At 37.6% G+C, this 13,692-nt stretch overlaps 1 protein-coding gene across 2 annotated transcripts in view; it reads right to left on the reverse strand.

Moving 5' to 3' along the window:
- The window catches only part of LOC140164216 (post-GPI attachment to proteins factor 6-like), a 33,600-nt gene extending 25,052 nt beyond the window's left edge, over positions 1–8,548 (reverse strand). For both annotated transcript variants that reach the window (XM_072187497.1, XM_072187572.1), the window contains exons 1-2: positions 8,372–8,548; positions 2,685–2,850 (exon numbers count right to left, since the gene is read on the reverse strand). In XM_072187497.1, coding sequence (XP_072043598.1) covers positions 2,685–2,850; positions 8,372–8,459 — 254 coding nt within the window. In that variant the 5' untranslated portion in view covers positions 8,460–8,548. The remainder of the gene's footprint in view (positions 1–2,684; positions 2,851–8,371) is intronic.
- Positions 8,549–13,692: the final 5,144 nt, after the last annotated feature.

Raw genomic sequence — 13,692 nt, forward strand, 5'->3', positions numbered from 1 at the left:
ACCAAATTGAGCTATGTACTTATCCCCTGGACAACCAATATATTTTGCCTCCAAAAATATGACACATTTTGGGGACAACCAAAATGTTTTGAGGACAAGCAGAATTTATGCTTTAGTTGTCCTCAGGACAACCTCCATATTTTCCTTATTTCAGACACTGGTGATTGGTTTAATGTTTTTTGAGTTGTGTAGTTTACAATGTTACACACTAGCGGAATGCTTGTGGGATGCATGCATGCTTTCAAATGTACATCATTTCCGAGAATACAGATAGAGAAACACTAGGGTAGGGTTGAACTTGAACTGGTCAGCATTGCCTTAAAAACCCTTCCAACATCACATCAAATTTCAATTAATTGGCAATTTTATGCATCCGATTTGTGAATTGGTCAAAGGTCGCCAGGAAGAAGGGAAAGAGGTAAAAAAGGTATCACTTTGAGGAAATATATTGACCAGGAAACTGGCTGGCGGATAGTGCATACAAAAAACAGCCGGCCCTGGAAAAACACAGGAAAAGGTGATAAAGATATCACTTATTTTGATGATCAAGAGTAGTTGGTTAAAATATTTGACTTGATTACTGAACTACATCTATGTGTGATTGTGGTATGCAACCCTTGGTGGTTTTGAATAAGCGGATTATACCAGAGCTCCACATCTTAGCTGGACTAAAAAGGAGTCACTGTTACTCGACATTAGTGAAGAGGGTGAGCTGATGTTGCTGCATCAAATCAGTGCTTTCAGTGATGCTGTGATCATGTAACCACTCAATACAAGAATCTGAAAAGGTAACTTTTCTAGCTTTTATTGCAGGCTCCCAGGAGGGTCACTCTACATGTACTATAAAAGTGCTACCCACATGCTCGTTTAAAATAACAAGATTCTAAATGATGAAACTGATGATAGCAAATTTGCTACCCTTTTTTAAATAGTGTATTATCACTACCAGGATTTTTAAAATACATAAAAATAGTGCAACCACATGCATTATTACCTTTTTTTTAAAACAATTTTAACACTAGGTATTATTCAGACTCAAGACTCAAGCTTGTGAGGATTTAAATATTATTGTTCCAATAAGCGCCCATGCCCCAGCGCCCACCCAAGGTATTTTCAATTTGTTAAAGGAAAAAGGGTACCATTAATGTTAAAGTGACGGATAGATGTTGATACATTGAAATAGCTGGGGAAATAGAAGTCCTGTGTAAACATGTAATATATTTTCTGCATCAGAAAAGCTACTAGAACATCTCAGGACCCTTAACTTTTATAACGTACATAAATTTGTCTCTAATAACACCTGTTAGGTTAAAATTGGTAAACCACATGTAAAAAATAAGCGCCCACCCATAAATGACTTTGTTAAGCGCCCTGAGCGCTTATTGGAATGAATACGGTATTAAGATACTCTATACATTAAGCTAAAAATGGACCCCTAAATTATATCCACGCTGAGCACTGTATACTCAAAATTCAAGTCTTTTTTGATGTTTTTATCAATGCAGAATGCACCCCAGCCTTCGTGTTGAGGGCCTGAGGGAATTAAATTCTGAATAATTTCTTCAATAAGCAAAACAAACTATATATATTATGCAGAATGCAAAAGTAAGAAGTTTATTTGTAATTGGTAAGAACTAATAACTGTACTAGAACAGGTCAACAGGAAGTACATAATCAATTTATAAATTTATATATTTCTACCTAAAGTATTGACAATATTTAAGTTACTTTATTTTTGATTTTTTTCCCTTATCAATCTGCGTGTTTCTACTGGGAAACGGTTGGCGGGTAATGTGGTTTAGTTTAGAGTGTTACCGGTTAATGTGCTCAGTGGAAACAGATCAGTTCAGAGTGATGCGGTGTGGACACCCAGCAACCGTGATCCACCTCATGAGGTAGACCATATCATGTGGTGTGACACCCGTGGAAACACAACGGTTAACGGTTGCTGGGTGTTGAACTTCTTTTATGTACACTTTATGTATCACATCGTGACCTTAAAAGCAGCTTGGGGGTCAGGAAAATATTTTCAGTACTTCCGGTACACACCACAACCCTTCTTTTAAGCACTGATCAGTAGAAACATGCTGGTTGTTGCCTGAATCGGATTGTGGGTTACCAGATAATACCGGGTAAAAATACAGAGTGCTCAGTGTAAACACGCAAAAAGTTGGTACTGCTGGTAGCATGGGTTTAGTTGTGATCAATGATCAGACACTGGAATAAATCCGAGATACCGTATTTCCTCGAATAGTCATTGCTTTTTCCAAAAGGGGGGTTTAGAGGTCATTTTTAGAATGATAATTCCCGTTAAAATCAAATTAGGTAAGCTTACTCACGCTGAAATTACAAACTATGAACATAGGAACGACAACTTCCTGTTCACTCCCGGGTTTACCACCAAATATTCTCCAAGTACCGACGGCTCCGACGTCATAATTAGCGACCATATTATGTGCACTTAAGCTTACTACACATGCAACAAGATAGCATGGAAATATTAGCATTTTTTAAACATCTTGGTTGAAAAAAGTAGTGGGACATGTTGAAGGGGGCGACTATTCGAGGACATACGGTACCCTACATGGTGTTATAGATCTTTTCAGGAGGTGACACAAAACAACCCTAAAATAATGAACTTGTCTTTTGATCGTAACACAATGCTTTATCTATAACATACTCACACATGAAAAGTAAGATGGGGACATTTTGAGTTTGATCTATGTTTCATGAGTTGCCATCTGACATCACTGACCCTATCAGGCAAACGGAACGGGAACAAGCTTACACTGCCATAGTCGTTGTATTCTTTCACTTGACGTGGGTCGTAAAACTGATTCCCCGTCACATCTGAAAAGAGGAAAGGATATATTATAATATAAGCGACCGACTCTGGTAGTGACCATTATGACAACTTGATATCAAATGAGGTTTGACCTCAAAATCTGACCTTTGAGATCAATATTTCAGATGGCTCCTACATGTGTATATAATGAAAGACAGAGATAAAAAGAATTTATCGCGTCTGACGTCATCTGTCAATCAAACTCGAGCACGGTTTGTTTACAAGTGTCGTGATGATGACTTGCTTGGAACGTGGCGTATAACCGGGCGCCTTATTGTTAATTTTGCACCTTCAAACATACAAACCATCTCAAAAGTTAGGTCTTTATAGTAGGAAACTTTCTTTCGCAAAAGCACCATGTCAACAATGCCTAGAAAAGTTGCTTTTTGCCTTGTAAAAGTACATAATTTTTCGCTATTTTCTGCTATTCCTTTTCTCCGATTGGCACCATATAAATCGGCCTTCCTTTTACGCGCTATTTAACCTGTGTAAACCAATCAAGGATCGTAATTGACATTGACATCAGACGCGATAATTTCTTTTTATCTCTGTCTTTCATTATAATACACATTTGACACAAGTAAAATCAAAGCTTTCATTGACAAGTCAACAACATTCCTTCTTTCAGATATCTGATATATTCACTGGCCTTATATTTAGGGACTATGCAATTATTATGAGCCCTGGTGGGAGGGTAAAATTGGGGGGGGGGTGCTGTATACCGTTGCTCTGCCTCTGACATCAAGTTTATTTCAACTATCCTCAGAGCGTCCAGCTTCTGTCCTGCTCTGGATGAAAAGTTAGAAATGTGCTTTGTCCAGGTCAGCTTGCTGTTGACTGTGACTCAGTATCTCCAGCTCATCCTTCACAGCCAGTCTGGTGAAGAAGATCTAGCTTGGTTGGATCCCTCTTTCTTGATATTGTCATTGCCTTACATTTCCATGGCTTACCAAGGTCATCTTCGTTCTGTCTGCCCAAAACCTCACTTCACGTTCACTGCGCAAAGTAGGTCTACACCAGTGTCTGCGACTCACTCATGATAAATTTTATTTATTGCGTCCAAATTAAGTCACGCATTTGCGTTGCAGCATGGAGGTGGTTGTAGTTCATGTACATGTACCAGTAGTTTAGAATATATGCGATTTATAATCATGGTTGGCTCACATCATCACATGATATATCCATGACTAGACTTGCTACCAGTCCAATATACGCCGTGCCTATTACGGATATATACATTACGGACTGGCTCATACCATTTTTCTGTCTAACGGCAATACACACTTAACGATATGCGCAGGTCAGATATTTGACAAATTTGGTCAACGGCATAAATATAACATTCATAACCTCATTAATAAATGCGATACATATGATCCAATCATTTTTATTTATTTGCCAAAACACAAAAGGCGGTTTTTAATATACAGTGGACATCAGCATAAATATTAGTAACCTCCACGCGCACCGTGCTGTGAGTCAAACAAATTGCAAGCGCGCTGGCCGCCGCATTTGGATTTCGCGCTACCATATGTGACCGTCCACGTCGAAACGCTCGTAAAGTCGGCCCCTGGTCAATTTTGTTTTCTTCCGTGTTTAGAAAATATCATAAGCTTTACAATGATATGTGATGCGATCAAGCAAAATCAGTCGGAACTCAGAAATATTGATTTTGAGATATAGCCAAGCAAAGGAAGCATTTTCTTTTGTTTCCTATTGTTTTGGAAACTCTTTAATAGCTCATATCTTTGGAACTGGTTGTTCAATTTTAATGGGGTTTTCTGCAAAATGCAGCTTTGCAAATGCTTTTTACTGTCCTATAAGAAACTGAAAATTAATATTTCCGAGTTCCGACTGATTTTGCTTGATTGCATCACATATATCATTTGACTTCAAGTTATGGCTTGTTAAACTTTGCTCCTTCAGTAAAAGGGTACATTATTTTGGTGCAACAATATTTCATTTTTTCTGCATTGCTGGTATTAAATATCAAATGGTCATAATTGGCGGTCACTTCAAATCATCCCCAAGTCAACGAGGTTCAGGAATGTGCTCTCATTGTTAATTGTTGGTTAACCCACCACTAAAACAGGATTTAGCCAAAGCAAACAAAGATTTAAGTTATTTACTATAAGTATTTAAGCTTATTATCCTCTTCAACAATAGGATTAAAGATTGGTGTTTGACTGGACTAAAATGAGAAACATGTAGGACAATTATTAGGTACATTATGAATACAAGCTTTATGCACATTTTGGACTGTAACTCAAAATACAATTTGCCGACTTTACGAGCGGTTTGAGATGGATGGTCACATGTGACATGATCAAGGGAATGAGTCGATGTCCCTAATATTGTTTTTGAGATATTGGCAAAAACAGTGTTCAAATTCTTTTGTTTTATTGTTTTCTGCCATGCTCATAACTCGGTAACCAGATGTCCGATTTTGATGGAGTTTGCATCAAAATGTAGCATAAACTGTCAGAAAATGATGTAAAAAACTCCAATTGAAAAGTGCCGACATGTGACTCAATCCCCTTGATCATGTCACATATAATGTGATATACGCACTTCTGTTATTGGTCGTCCTGTTTTAGCCTGAACGATTTTTCGAAAGGCAAAACGTAACTAGACTGACGGCGGTTCTCGGATGTCGCGGTTTTCGACGCACGGCGTTGACCATGATGCCTCCACTAAAGGGAGTGATGTGGCACTCAAAAGTTGATACAAAGTTTCAAGCCTCAAGGGCAGACTGAATTTGACCTCAGATCATGACCCCTGGATGACTCATCCCCAGCTGTTGCAATTACCTGGCTGATGGTGACTAGACTGTACCTACATGTACCAAGCTCTATGCCCATACAATGTATGACAGTTTTTACTAATTTGACCGCCCAAAATGTTTTAATCTAGTTGATGACGGTCACACTTGAAACAAGTGAAACATGCAATATTAATTATTTTAAAACATGATTTATTGATGATTTCAGATGTCAATGGTCAGGCGCAGTAAGGGTGGAATGACAATGTATGTTCAATGGGAGCCGGCGCTATACCATCACATTCTAAATTCATCCGCAGCATGTGCATCTCGTTGGGTTATTTCTTTCAGAATTGTTATGCTGGTTTCATACTTTCTGCCGCTTGCTGCTGAGCGGCATGACGCTTCATCATGCCGCAAGCTTGCACTTGTCTGCACTTTGTTCCCATACCGGTATGTCAGAGCGGCACTGCTCCGAGCTGATTATAATTCAATTCCAAGCGGTGCTGCCGCTTGGGTAGCCTTGATCAAGGCTTCCTCCTTACTTTTTCTCTATTCATGCTCTTCACTGTCCCAAGTATAATCAGTGGTAGAAGTATATATCATATATATACTGAGCTCAAATTTTTAGTCAGGTCTGATTTTTTGTGTAGGATGTACTGGCTACATACATTGTTGCTCAAACACTGTACCCATGCACTCAGTGCACAGTATGCCTGGGGTAAAGTAAGATAAGATTATATAAAAAATATAGAAAGTCCACTATTTGGCATAACAATTCCAATGTCAAATACATTTTTACAAAGTTTTGATGGTAAATAATTGTTTTGAAAGAATAACTTCAAAATTTTGAAAAATAAATTTTTTGGAAGATGTGGCAAAGCTTCCATGAATTTTACATTCACTAACTATGGACGCCAAAGGACTTGAAGCAAATCCACCGCTTGGGCAAAGTGGTGGAGAAATCAATATAATTTGGCTTGCATGGTCACCGCTAAGCGTTTCTGGTGCGACTCAAGAGTGAAGAAAAAATCATCTTCATAGTGGCAAAGCATCTGAAAGATGAGGCTACGGTATCGGTTACTTCCGGAACTATTTTCAGATGGTGACTTGGGGAATTCGTTATCAAACACGAAAATTAACCCCGGTTATTCGCCTACACGCAAGACTTGGTGATAGTCTAGCTGTTTAGATCATTGTTGTCAAGCTCGAGGTGATTGACCCCCGATGATTGACATTTGGGAAAGCGTACCGTACACGTAGCCATCAGGTAGCCGGGGTGCAGCACCCGGCGCGCTTGTTAGCACACCATGGCGGCCCCCATATGTGTGTCAAATTTTGTAGTTCGTGGCAACTTCTGTACAGCATACCGTAGCCCATGGCGTGCAAATACCCAAATTTGGAGAATCGGCGAATCACTGTCAACCCCCTGCCCGAATGCGATTGATAATCGAGGCCAGCCATTACATGTACATGTACAGCTGCTAGCTGTCGATCATCATCATCATGATTCATGGCTGTTTGTTGAAAGTCGTGTTCATTCAATTTAATTGAAATTTCTAAAACGCTACTAAATTTATACATAACTAGATTTCACGGTTCTCGGGTTGGGCGGTTCTCGTGATAGGCCTATCTCTAATAAGCCAAATCGCTATTGTAACTTCCGGTTTTTTTAGGACACTTTGCCCTTTGACCTATCTGGAAAATTCGGGTTTTGTGAGTACAAAATATAATTTAAAACTTGTTACTAGAATAAAAAAAAAAAAAAAAAACATTATTATTACATGAATTAATTATTTAAATATTTTTAATGATAACATTATGACAATAATAAATAAATTATTAATAATTACAGCAATTTTCCCGATAGGTCAAAGGACAAAGTGTCCTAAAACTGCAAAAACTGTCCCACAATGCATTGCAAACTTCCAATGCCGATTGGGCTTATTACCCAACGCCCGTTACCTATAATCATGATAATACTTGTCCTGACCTTTCAAACTACTATACGATATACGTCTCTCAATGATTACAGTGTAAGACACAACTATCAACTCTGTTTTGTAGCTGTGACGCTTACTTCGGAACCTATAATCTGAAAACCCATCGTTCGCCTCGTCCAAACCCTGTCCTGCAACCACATCGGAGGACCCAAAAATACCCCGAAATTTTAGTAGTGTCTGGATGTTGGCCGTCAATTCAATCGGGAGAAATGTGAACGCAAACGGGTATGTTAATCATGTCTTTAAAATAGGCCTATTGGTCCGATGAGATGCACCTGTTAGTCACTGTAATGCTTTCCGATGCTCGCACTGCGCCTGTCGGTACTCCGCAGCACTACGCGATAGCGCACACAAGCACACGCTGATACGCGACAGCAAGGCTTTCACGTTATCACGCACCATGAGCACGCGATAAGAAGCCACGCAGCGACGCGATAAGCGCCATGGACAGACAGAGGACGACACGCATAATTAGTATTAAGATACAATGTATCATGAGGAATACAATTTTTGAACCTATATATTCAAATAATTATGTTAATTTTAACTAAGCTTACTGCTTTCACATTCATGCTAGCATTTATAATGTATGAATATAATGCATGTCCATCATGTCCATTGTTGTGCAATGTGCATGTGTGTCATTGAACATGTTGAATGAACATGAAGAATGATTGTCAATACAAAATGAAAATTCACAAAAAAAATACTAGTCAAGCATGCAAGTGTGATAAGATTTTTTGGTATGAAAAATCGCCTTACACTCAATGTTCTCATCAACAGCACCCGATCCGAAGAATTGCACACACAAAATGACACCCAGATATACCAGGTAGTGAACTGACATCATGTAAACATGAAGGTTTTGATTATGGTGTCGTCTCGTCGTCGACAAGTTCCAAATTCCGCTGCATCAAAACATTGGACAAATATTGAATAGCAAAATCAAATGTCATTCGCAGCAGCTATTTTTTCAGGACGTTTTTACTATAGACTAATTTTACAGTCGTTTTTAAGGGCATTATATATTGATTCATTCATTCATTCATCAGCATTTGTCCTTGTCGATTTCATTTATCTAAATCCATATATTAGGGAGTGTTCAGAAATACTTTGGTGGGGGGGGGGGGCTGGTAAAAAGGGAAGGGGGCCAAAAAAGTTTTGAACCTTAAAAGAGGGGGGACCAAAAAGTTTTAGGTGGTAGAAAAGGGGGGGGGGACAAAAAAAGTTTTCCGTTTTAAAACCCTATCACTTTTAACATGGGCAAGTTTGGGTTTTCAGTGCTTTGGTTTGAAAAAATTATGGCACTTGGTGTACACATATCTATTAATTAATATAACATTAAAGATGATCAGCAACATCTATATAGGTTGGTCTAAGAAATACTGGCACTTTTTATCATAGAATTTTATATCTCTTCAAAGTAGGCTACAAACATGATTATGTACCAATCTGATCAAAATACAATTAATTCAAGAAAATATTGTAAATAAATTGGATTTCTTTGCACGTAAACTGCACACTTCAGTTTACTATTTCTCATTGCAAAATTATTTTGTACACATAGGCCCATGGGTAGATTTACCATAGGGCAGAGTGGGCACAGGCCCAGGTGCCACGGTCTTTGGGGGCCAAACTGATACCTGTGTACATTTGCGTGACCAAATTAATCTCATATTTGACCATTTTAGCTTTTTGCATAAATTATTTCCAATTTTAACATTATTTGACCATTCAAGCTCCAATATGGCCAAATTTTTTGCGCGCATTTGTACAATAGCCACAGATGCAAAATAAGGCTGATGTGCCTATGAACCTCCAAATAAATCCTCTATTTCATTTATCCCAGTAAAATCAGATAAACACACTGATTTGGGACAAATCTAAATTAAGTATAAAATGAAAATTTCCTTGTGCTTGTATTTCATGCGCAATTGTCCCACCGGGAATGTTTCAAACATTTGCCTCCCTCAATGACATGTGACCCGTGAGATACCACACCACTGGAAACAACACTTAAGTATAATGTTTGTTATACGATAATGGGGGGGTCAAAAAGTTTTGTAGGTCAAAAGAGGGGGTCAAAAAAGGTTAGCGGTCCATCGAGGGGGGGGTCAAAAAGTTTTCGGGCGAAAAATTTGAGGAAGACCAGCCCCCTACCAAAGTATTAATGAACACTCCCTTATTGAAAAATAACACTTTGATGTTCTGCAAAAGTTTATTCAAGTTTACAGATATACTAGTTGAAAACTTGCTTGATTTATGGTTGTTAATGAGTTATGAAGGCCTGCGCTCTAAAAGAATGCTCCCGGCCCGGGCTCCCGGGAAAAACAGCTAAAAACCGGTCTAAAACTCACTCCTCAAAAGAGTGATTCACTCAAAAAAGAGTGAAATGTGTTTTTTTACATTAAAACCACTCTAAAAAGAGTGAAACCCCACTCTAAAAAGAGTGAAAACCACTCTAACTTAAGAACCACAGGACCTACCAATGCAAAGTATAGTGTATTAGGACAACACAGTGCACTAGTGGCATATACATATAAATCATACTAGGCCTATAACTCGCAAACGCAAAATCGGAATCAATTGAGAACAAGCTTTTTTGTGGGTATAACCAGTGGTGGCACTATATACGGGGGTGGGGGACAAGTGGACATTTGCTCACCCCTCCCACACTTTTAAGGCAAACCCCCCATAACTTACCCAAAAAAAATCCATTTTGAGGCAATTTTGTGAGCTTTTGTGCAACTTGAATTTTAATTGGTTGATTACCCCCCCATTCACTGCCCCCCCCAAATCTCAAAGAGGATGCCATGCTAGGATCACAAAATACTCCTTTAAACACCCCCTTCTACAGTCGATTTTTGATTAAAAAATAAATTCTATTCAGTTGAACTCGAAATTATACTGATATTTATACATCAAAATACTGCGATAAATTTGCAAATGGCGTACCAAAAATTGAACCCCCCCCTCGGTCTGCCGAAAACTGCACCGAACAATAGTGAAACGGGTCAACATCCTAATCAGTTCTATTGTTTGTGATCTATTTTGATGTGTTTCCTAGGTAACCAAAATGCCCTGTGCAAACTATTCTTTTTCTTGATTGCTATATATTACAAGACAAGATATTACATTTGAGAACATTTTCATCAAAATCGAAGGAAATTTTTGATCCAGTAGCCTAAACCAGGGATATTGAGGCAACTCATATCCCTGGTCAAACTAGGCCTATACATTTAAAACAAGAAATGTCTTTAAAAAGACAACGCCATGGATGAAGATCATGTTTCATAATTTTGCATTGCAAGTACTTGGAAAGCTAGTAAATTTGAATGTTTGGCACAACTAACCGGGTGCGAAATATTGGCATTTATTGGTAAATACCACCAATGACATACTAGGAAATACTCAAAATTTTCATGTCGAAAGCTGAATTGGAAAATGTGTGCTATAAATAGGTCTACATTTAATTCATACTTGTAACAAACGGCTCAATTGAAATCACATCCTCTGAGTTTTACAACAATCCAACTATCTATATTCAGATAACCTTAAGAATGTTTGCTGCAATTAAGGGATTTCATATCAACCACATTTCATGACAATCCAATTATCTATTATCAGTAACTGTTAACCTTGATATTGAAGCATGGTAATTAATTTTAGATATATTTATTCGCAATGTATAGTTTACTGGTAGTTACAATCACATCATATTCATAAAGAAGATGGATGTTTAGCCCAACTGAGATTCAAAAGTATATTAAAAATAGTCACAATAATGAATTCAAATGAGGGTCAGAAAATGAAGTGAGGGCGGTGACGGGAAACTCAAAATCGACTTTCATTGGCCTAATCAAAAAGACTGATTACTCAATCCCAGGGATTCCCAAAGCCACTATCTACCCCAATTACTGGTATCCCCCCCCCTCGACGACTAGTGTCACTCCCAACATCAATTAGTGTTGGTAGTAGTGCACTATTTATACCCAGCTCTGGTCAGATCAGGGAATGGTCAGATAATGCTCATTATTATTGTTTAATTAGTGGTCACACTTTACTTGTCAATGCTTGTTGACAGCTTATCAGTAGTCAGATCAGCAGGGGTGCAATTGTATCCTTTTTCATAGAGCAAAATTGTTCAAAATGTTCTAAAACCTTATTTGTGAACGGATTTTAATCGTTAACAAAGCAAAATGTATGTTTAATATATTAATTATTTCATTAATAGCAATTTCATAAGTTTCCATCCATAAATAACCACAGAGCATTATCTGTTTACAAAATAAGTGTTTATTTTCAATTAGCCATCTTATCAGTAAAACTGATAGGAGGCCAAATTATAGTCAAATCAATTAGCCATCTTATCAGTAAAACTGATAGGAGGCCAAATTATAGTCAAAAACAGATTCTTTGTCTGGTAGTCCCGGCAACCCAGTCTATATGTGGCTCAGTTGTAAACATACACAACACAAACCGACTGTGAAGGAGCCTATATGCACGTAAACAACTTTCTAGTACATGTATAATAAAATCCGTTTTTGAGTATAATAAAGAAAGTCATGCATTGGCAACATGAAGGAAATACCTATTGCTAACTTGGTAAAATGCATACTCGTAGCCCAATCCGTTGTACATCATAGCACCCAGTTTGGGTTTGTAGTTTCGAAATGTTGCAATTAAACATTAGTTCTTTCAAATATGAAACGCTAAAACACAAATCTAGAACAAACAATCATTATATTTAGAAAGATATAGCAAACTTTCCATGATAGAGATTGGACCCAAGACAAAGTACACCCAAATTAGGTGACAATTCGGAATTAAGCCATGGCTGGAAAAATCCATGCAGAGGAATATTAATTTTGAAATAAGTTTTATTAAAATTTGAGCAATTTTGAAATTGGACCCCTGTATAAACTTTGACCTTGGATTTCTGGGATTTGGGCTATTGCCCTGTATAGGCCTATACATCCATGTTTTGGACCAGGGGATAACATTGCCTTGAAATCTTGCGCACTTTGAGTATAGGCTACTGGTCCATCAGGGCACTGTGATCAGGGATTGTATCATATCCCTGATTTTCGGCATTTTTTTTTTCTAATTTTTTTTACACACATTTTAAGCGGTAAATTGGGTATGCATGATAAAGACCTTGAACTTTGTTGTTCCTTTTTTAAAATGTTGTTAATTTTTTTATATTTTTTCTATTTTTTTGCAAAAAAAATAAGAAAAAGTCTAGGGTCGGGCCTATTTTTAGGGTCGGTCGGGTTACGCCAATCAAGTTTTTTTAGGCCTAAAGGGCACTTGCAGTAATTGACCCTCTATTTTGCGCGAAAATTTGCCTGAAATACCTCCCCTATTTTTATCATTTTGAGGACGCATTTTTATTTCACCCCTTTATCACGAGGAATCAAGGACATTTTTCTAAATAAATACCCCTATTTTTACCATTTCAACGACGCTTTTGAATTTTCTCCCTATTTCATGGGGAAATGAGGACAACTTTTTCGGAAAAAATACGCTCGCTATCAATTTTTGTGTGGAAATACTAAAAAAACGGACAGAAAAAATACAAAAAAACCCCGGGAGTACCTTTAGAATACCCTACCACATCGACGGCGCCGCGAAGCTGCACCTTTTTTGGTAAAACTACACCGACGTCGCGTCGGCGACAATTAATGGGATAGATTAGAGGTATATGAGTCAGGTTTTTAATAAAGTATATATGTCGGCGTTTGACTTAATGAAGTTTGCATTCATCAAGGTAATAAGTGTTAGTACGATTAAATTATTGTGGTTACTTCTAGATAGTAGTAATGTCATATTTTAAATGAAATAACTATATTGCATTATATAATGACTTAGAAGTATTAATTATGCATAACAGATTTTAATGTACTCAAGTAATAATGATTGATCGCATCAAAAGATGATGTTAATAAGCATGATATAATTATAATTAGTGTGACGTATAAGAGGCCGATTGTAATTGGTTATGAATGATTATATAATTCTAATTATTATGATGGATTAGAGGGCGATGGTAGTTAATTAATAATTATGACATAATGATAATG

The sequence above is a fragment of the Amphiura filiformis genome, chromosome 1 (assembly GCF_039555335.1).
Source record: "Amphiura filiformis chromosome 1, Afil_fr2py, whole genome shotgun sequence".
NCBI lineage: Eukaryota > Metazoa > Echinodermata > Ophiuroidea > Amphilepidida > Amphiuridae > Amphiura > Amphiura filiformis.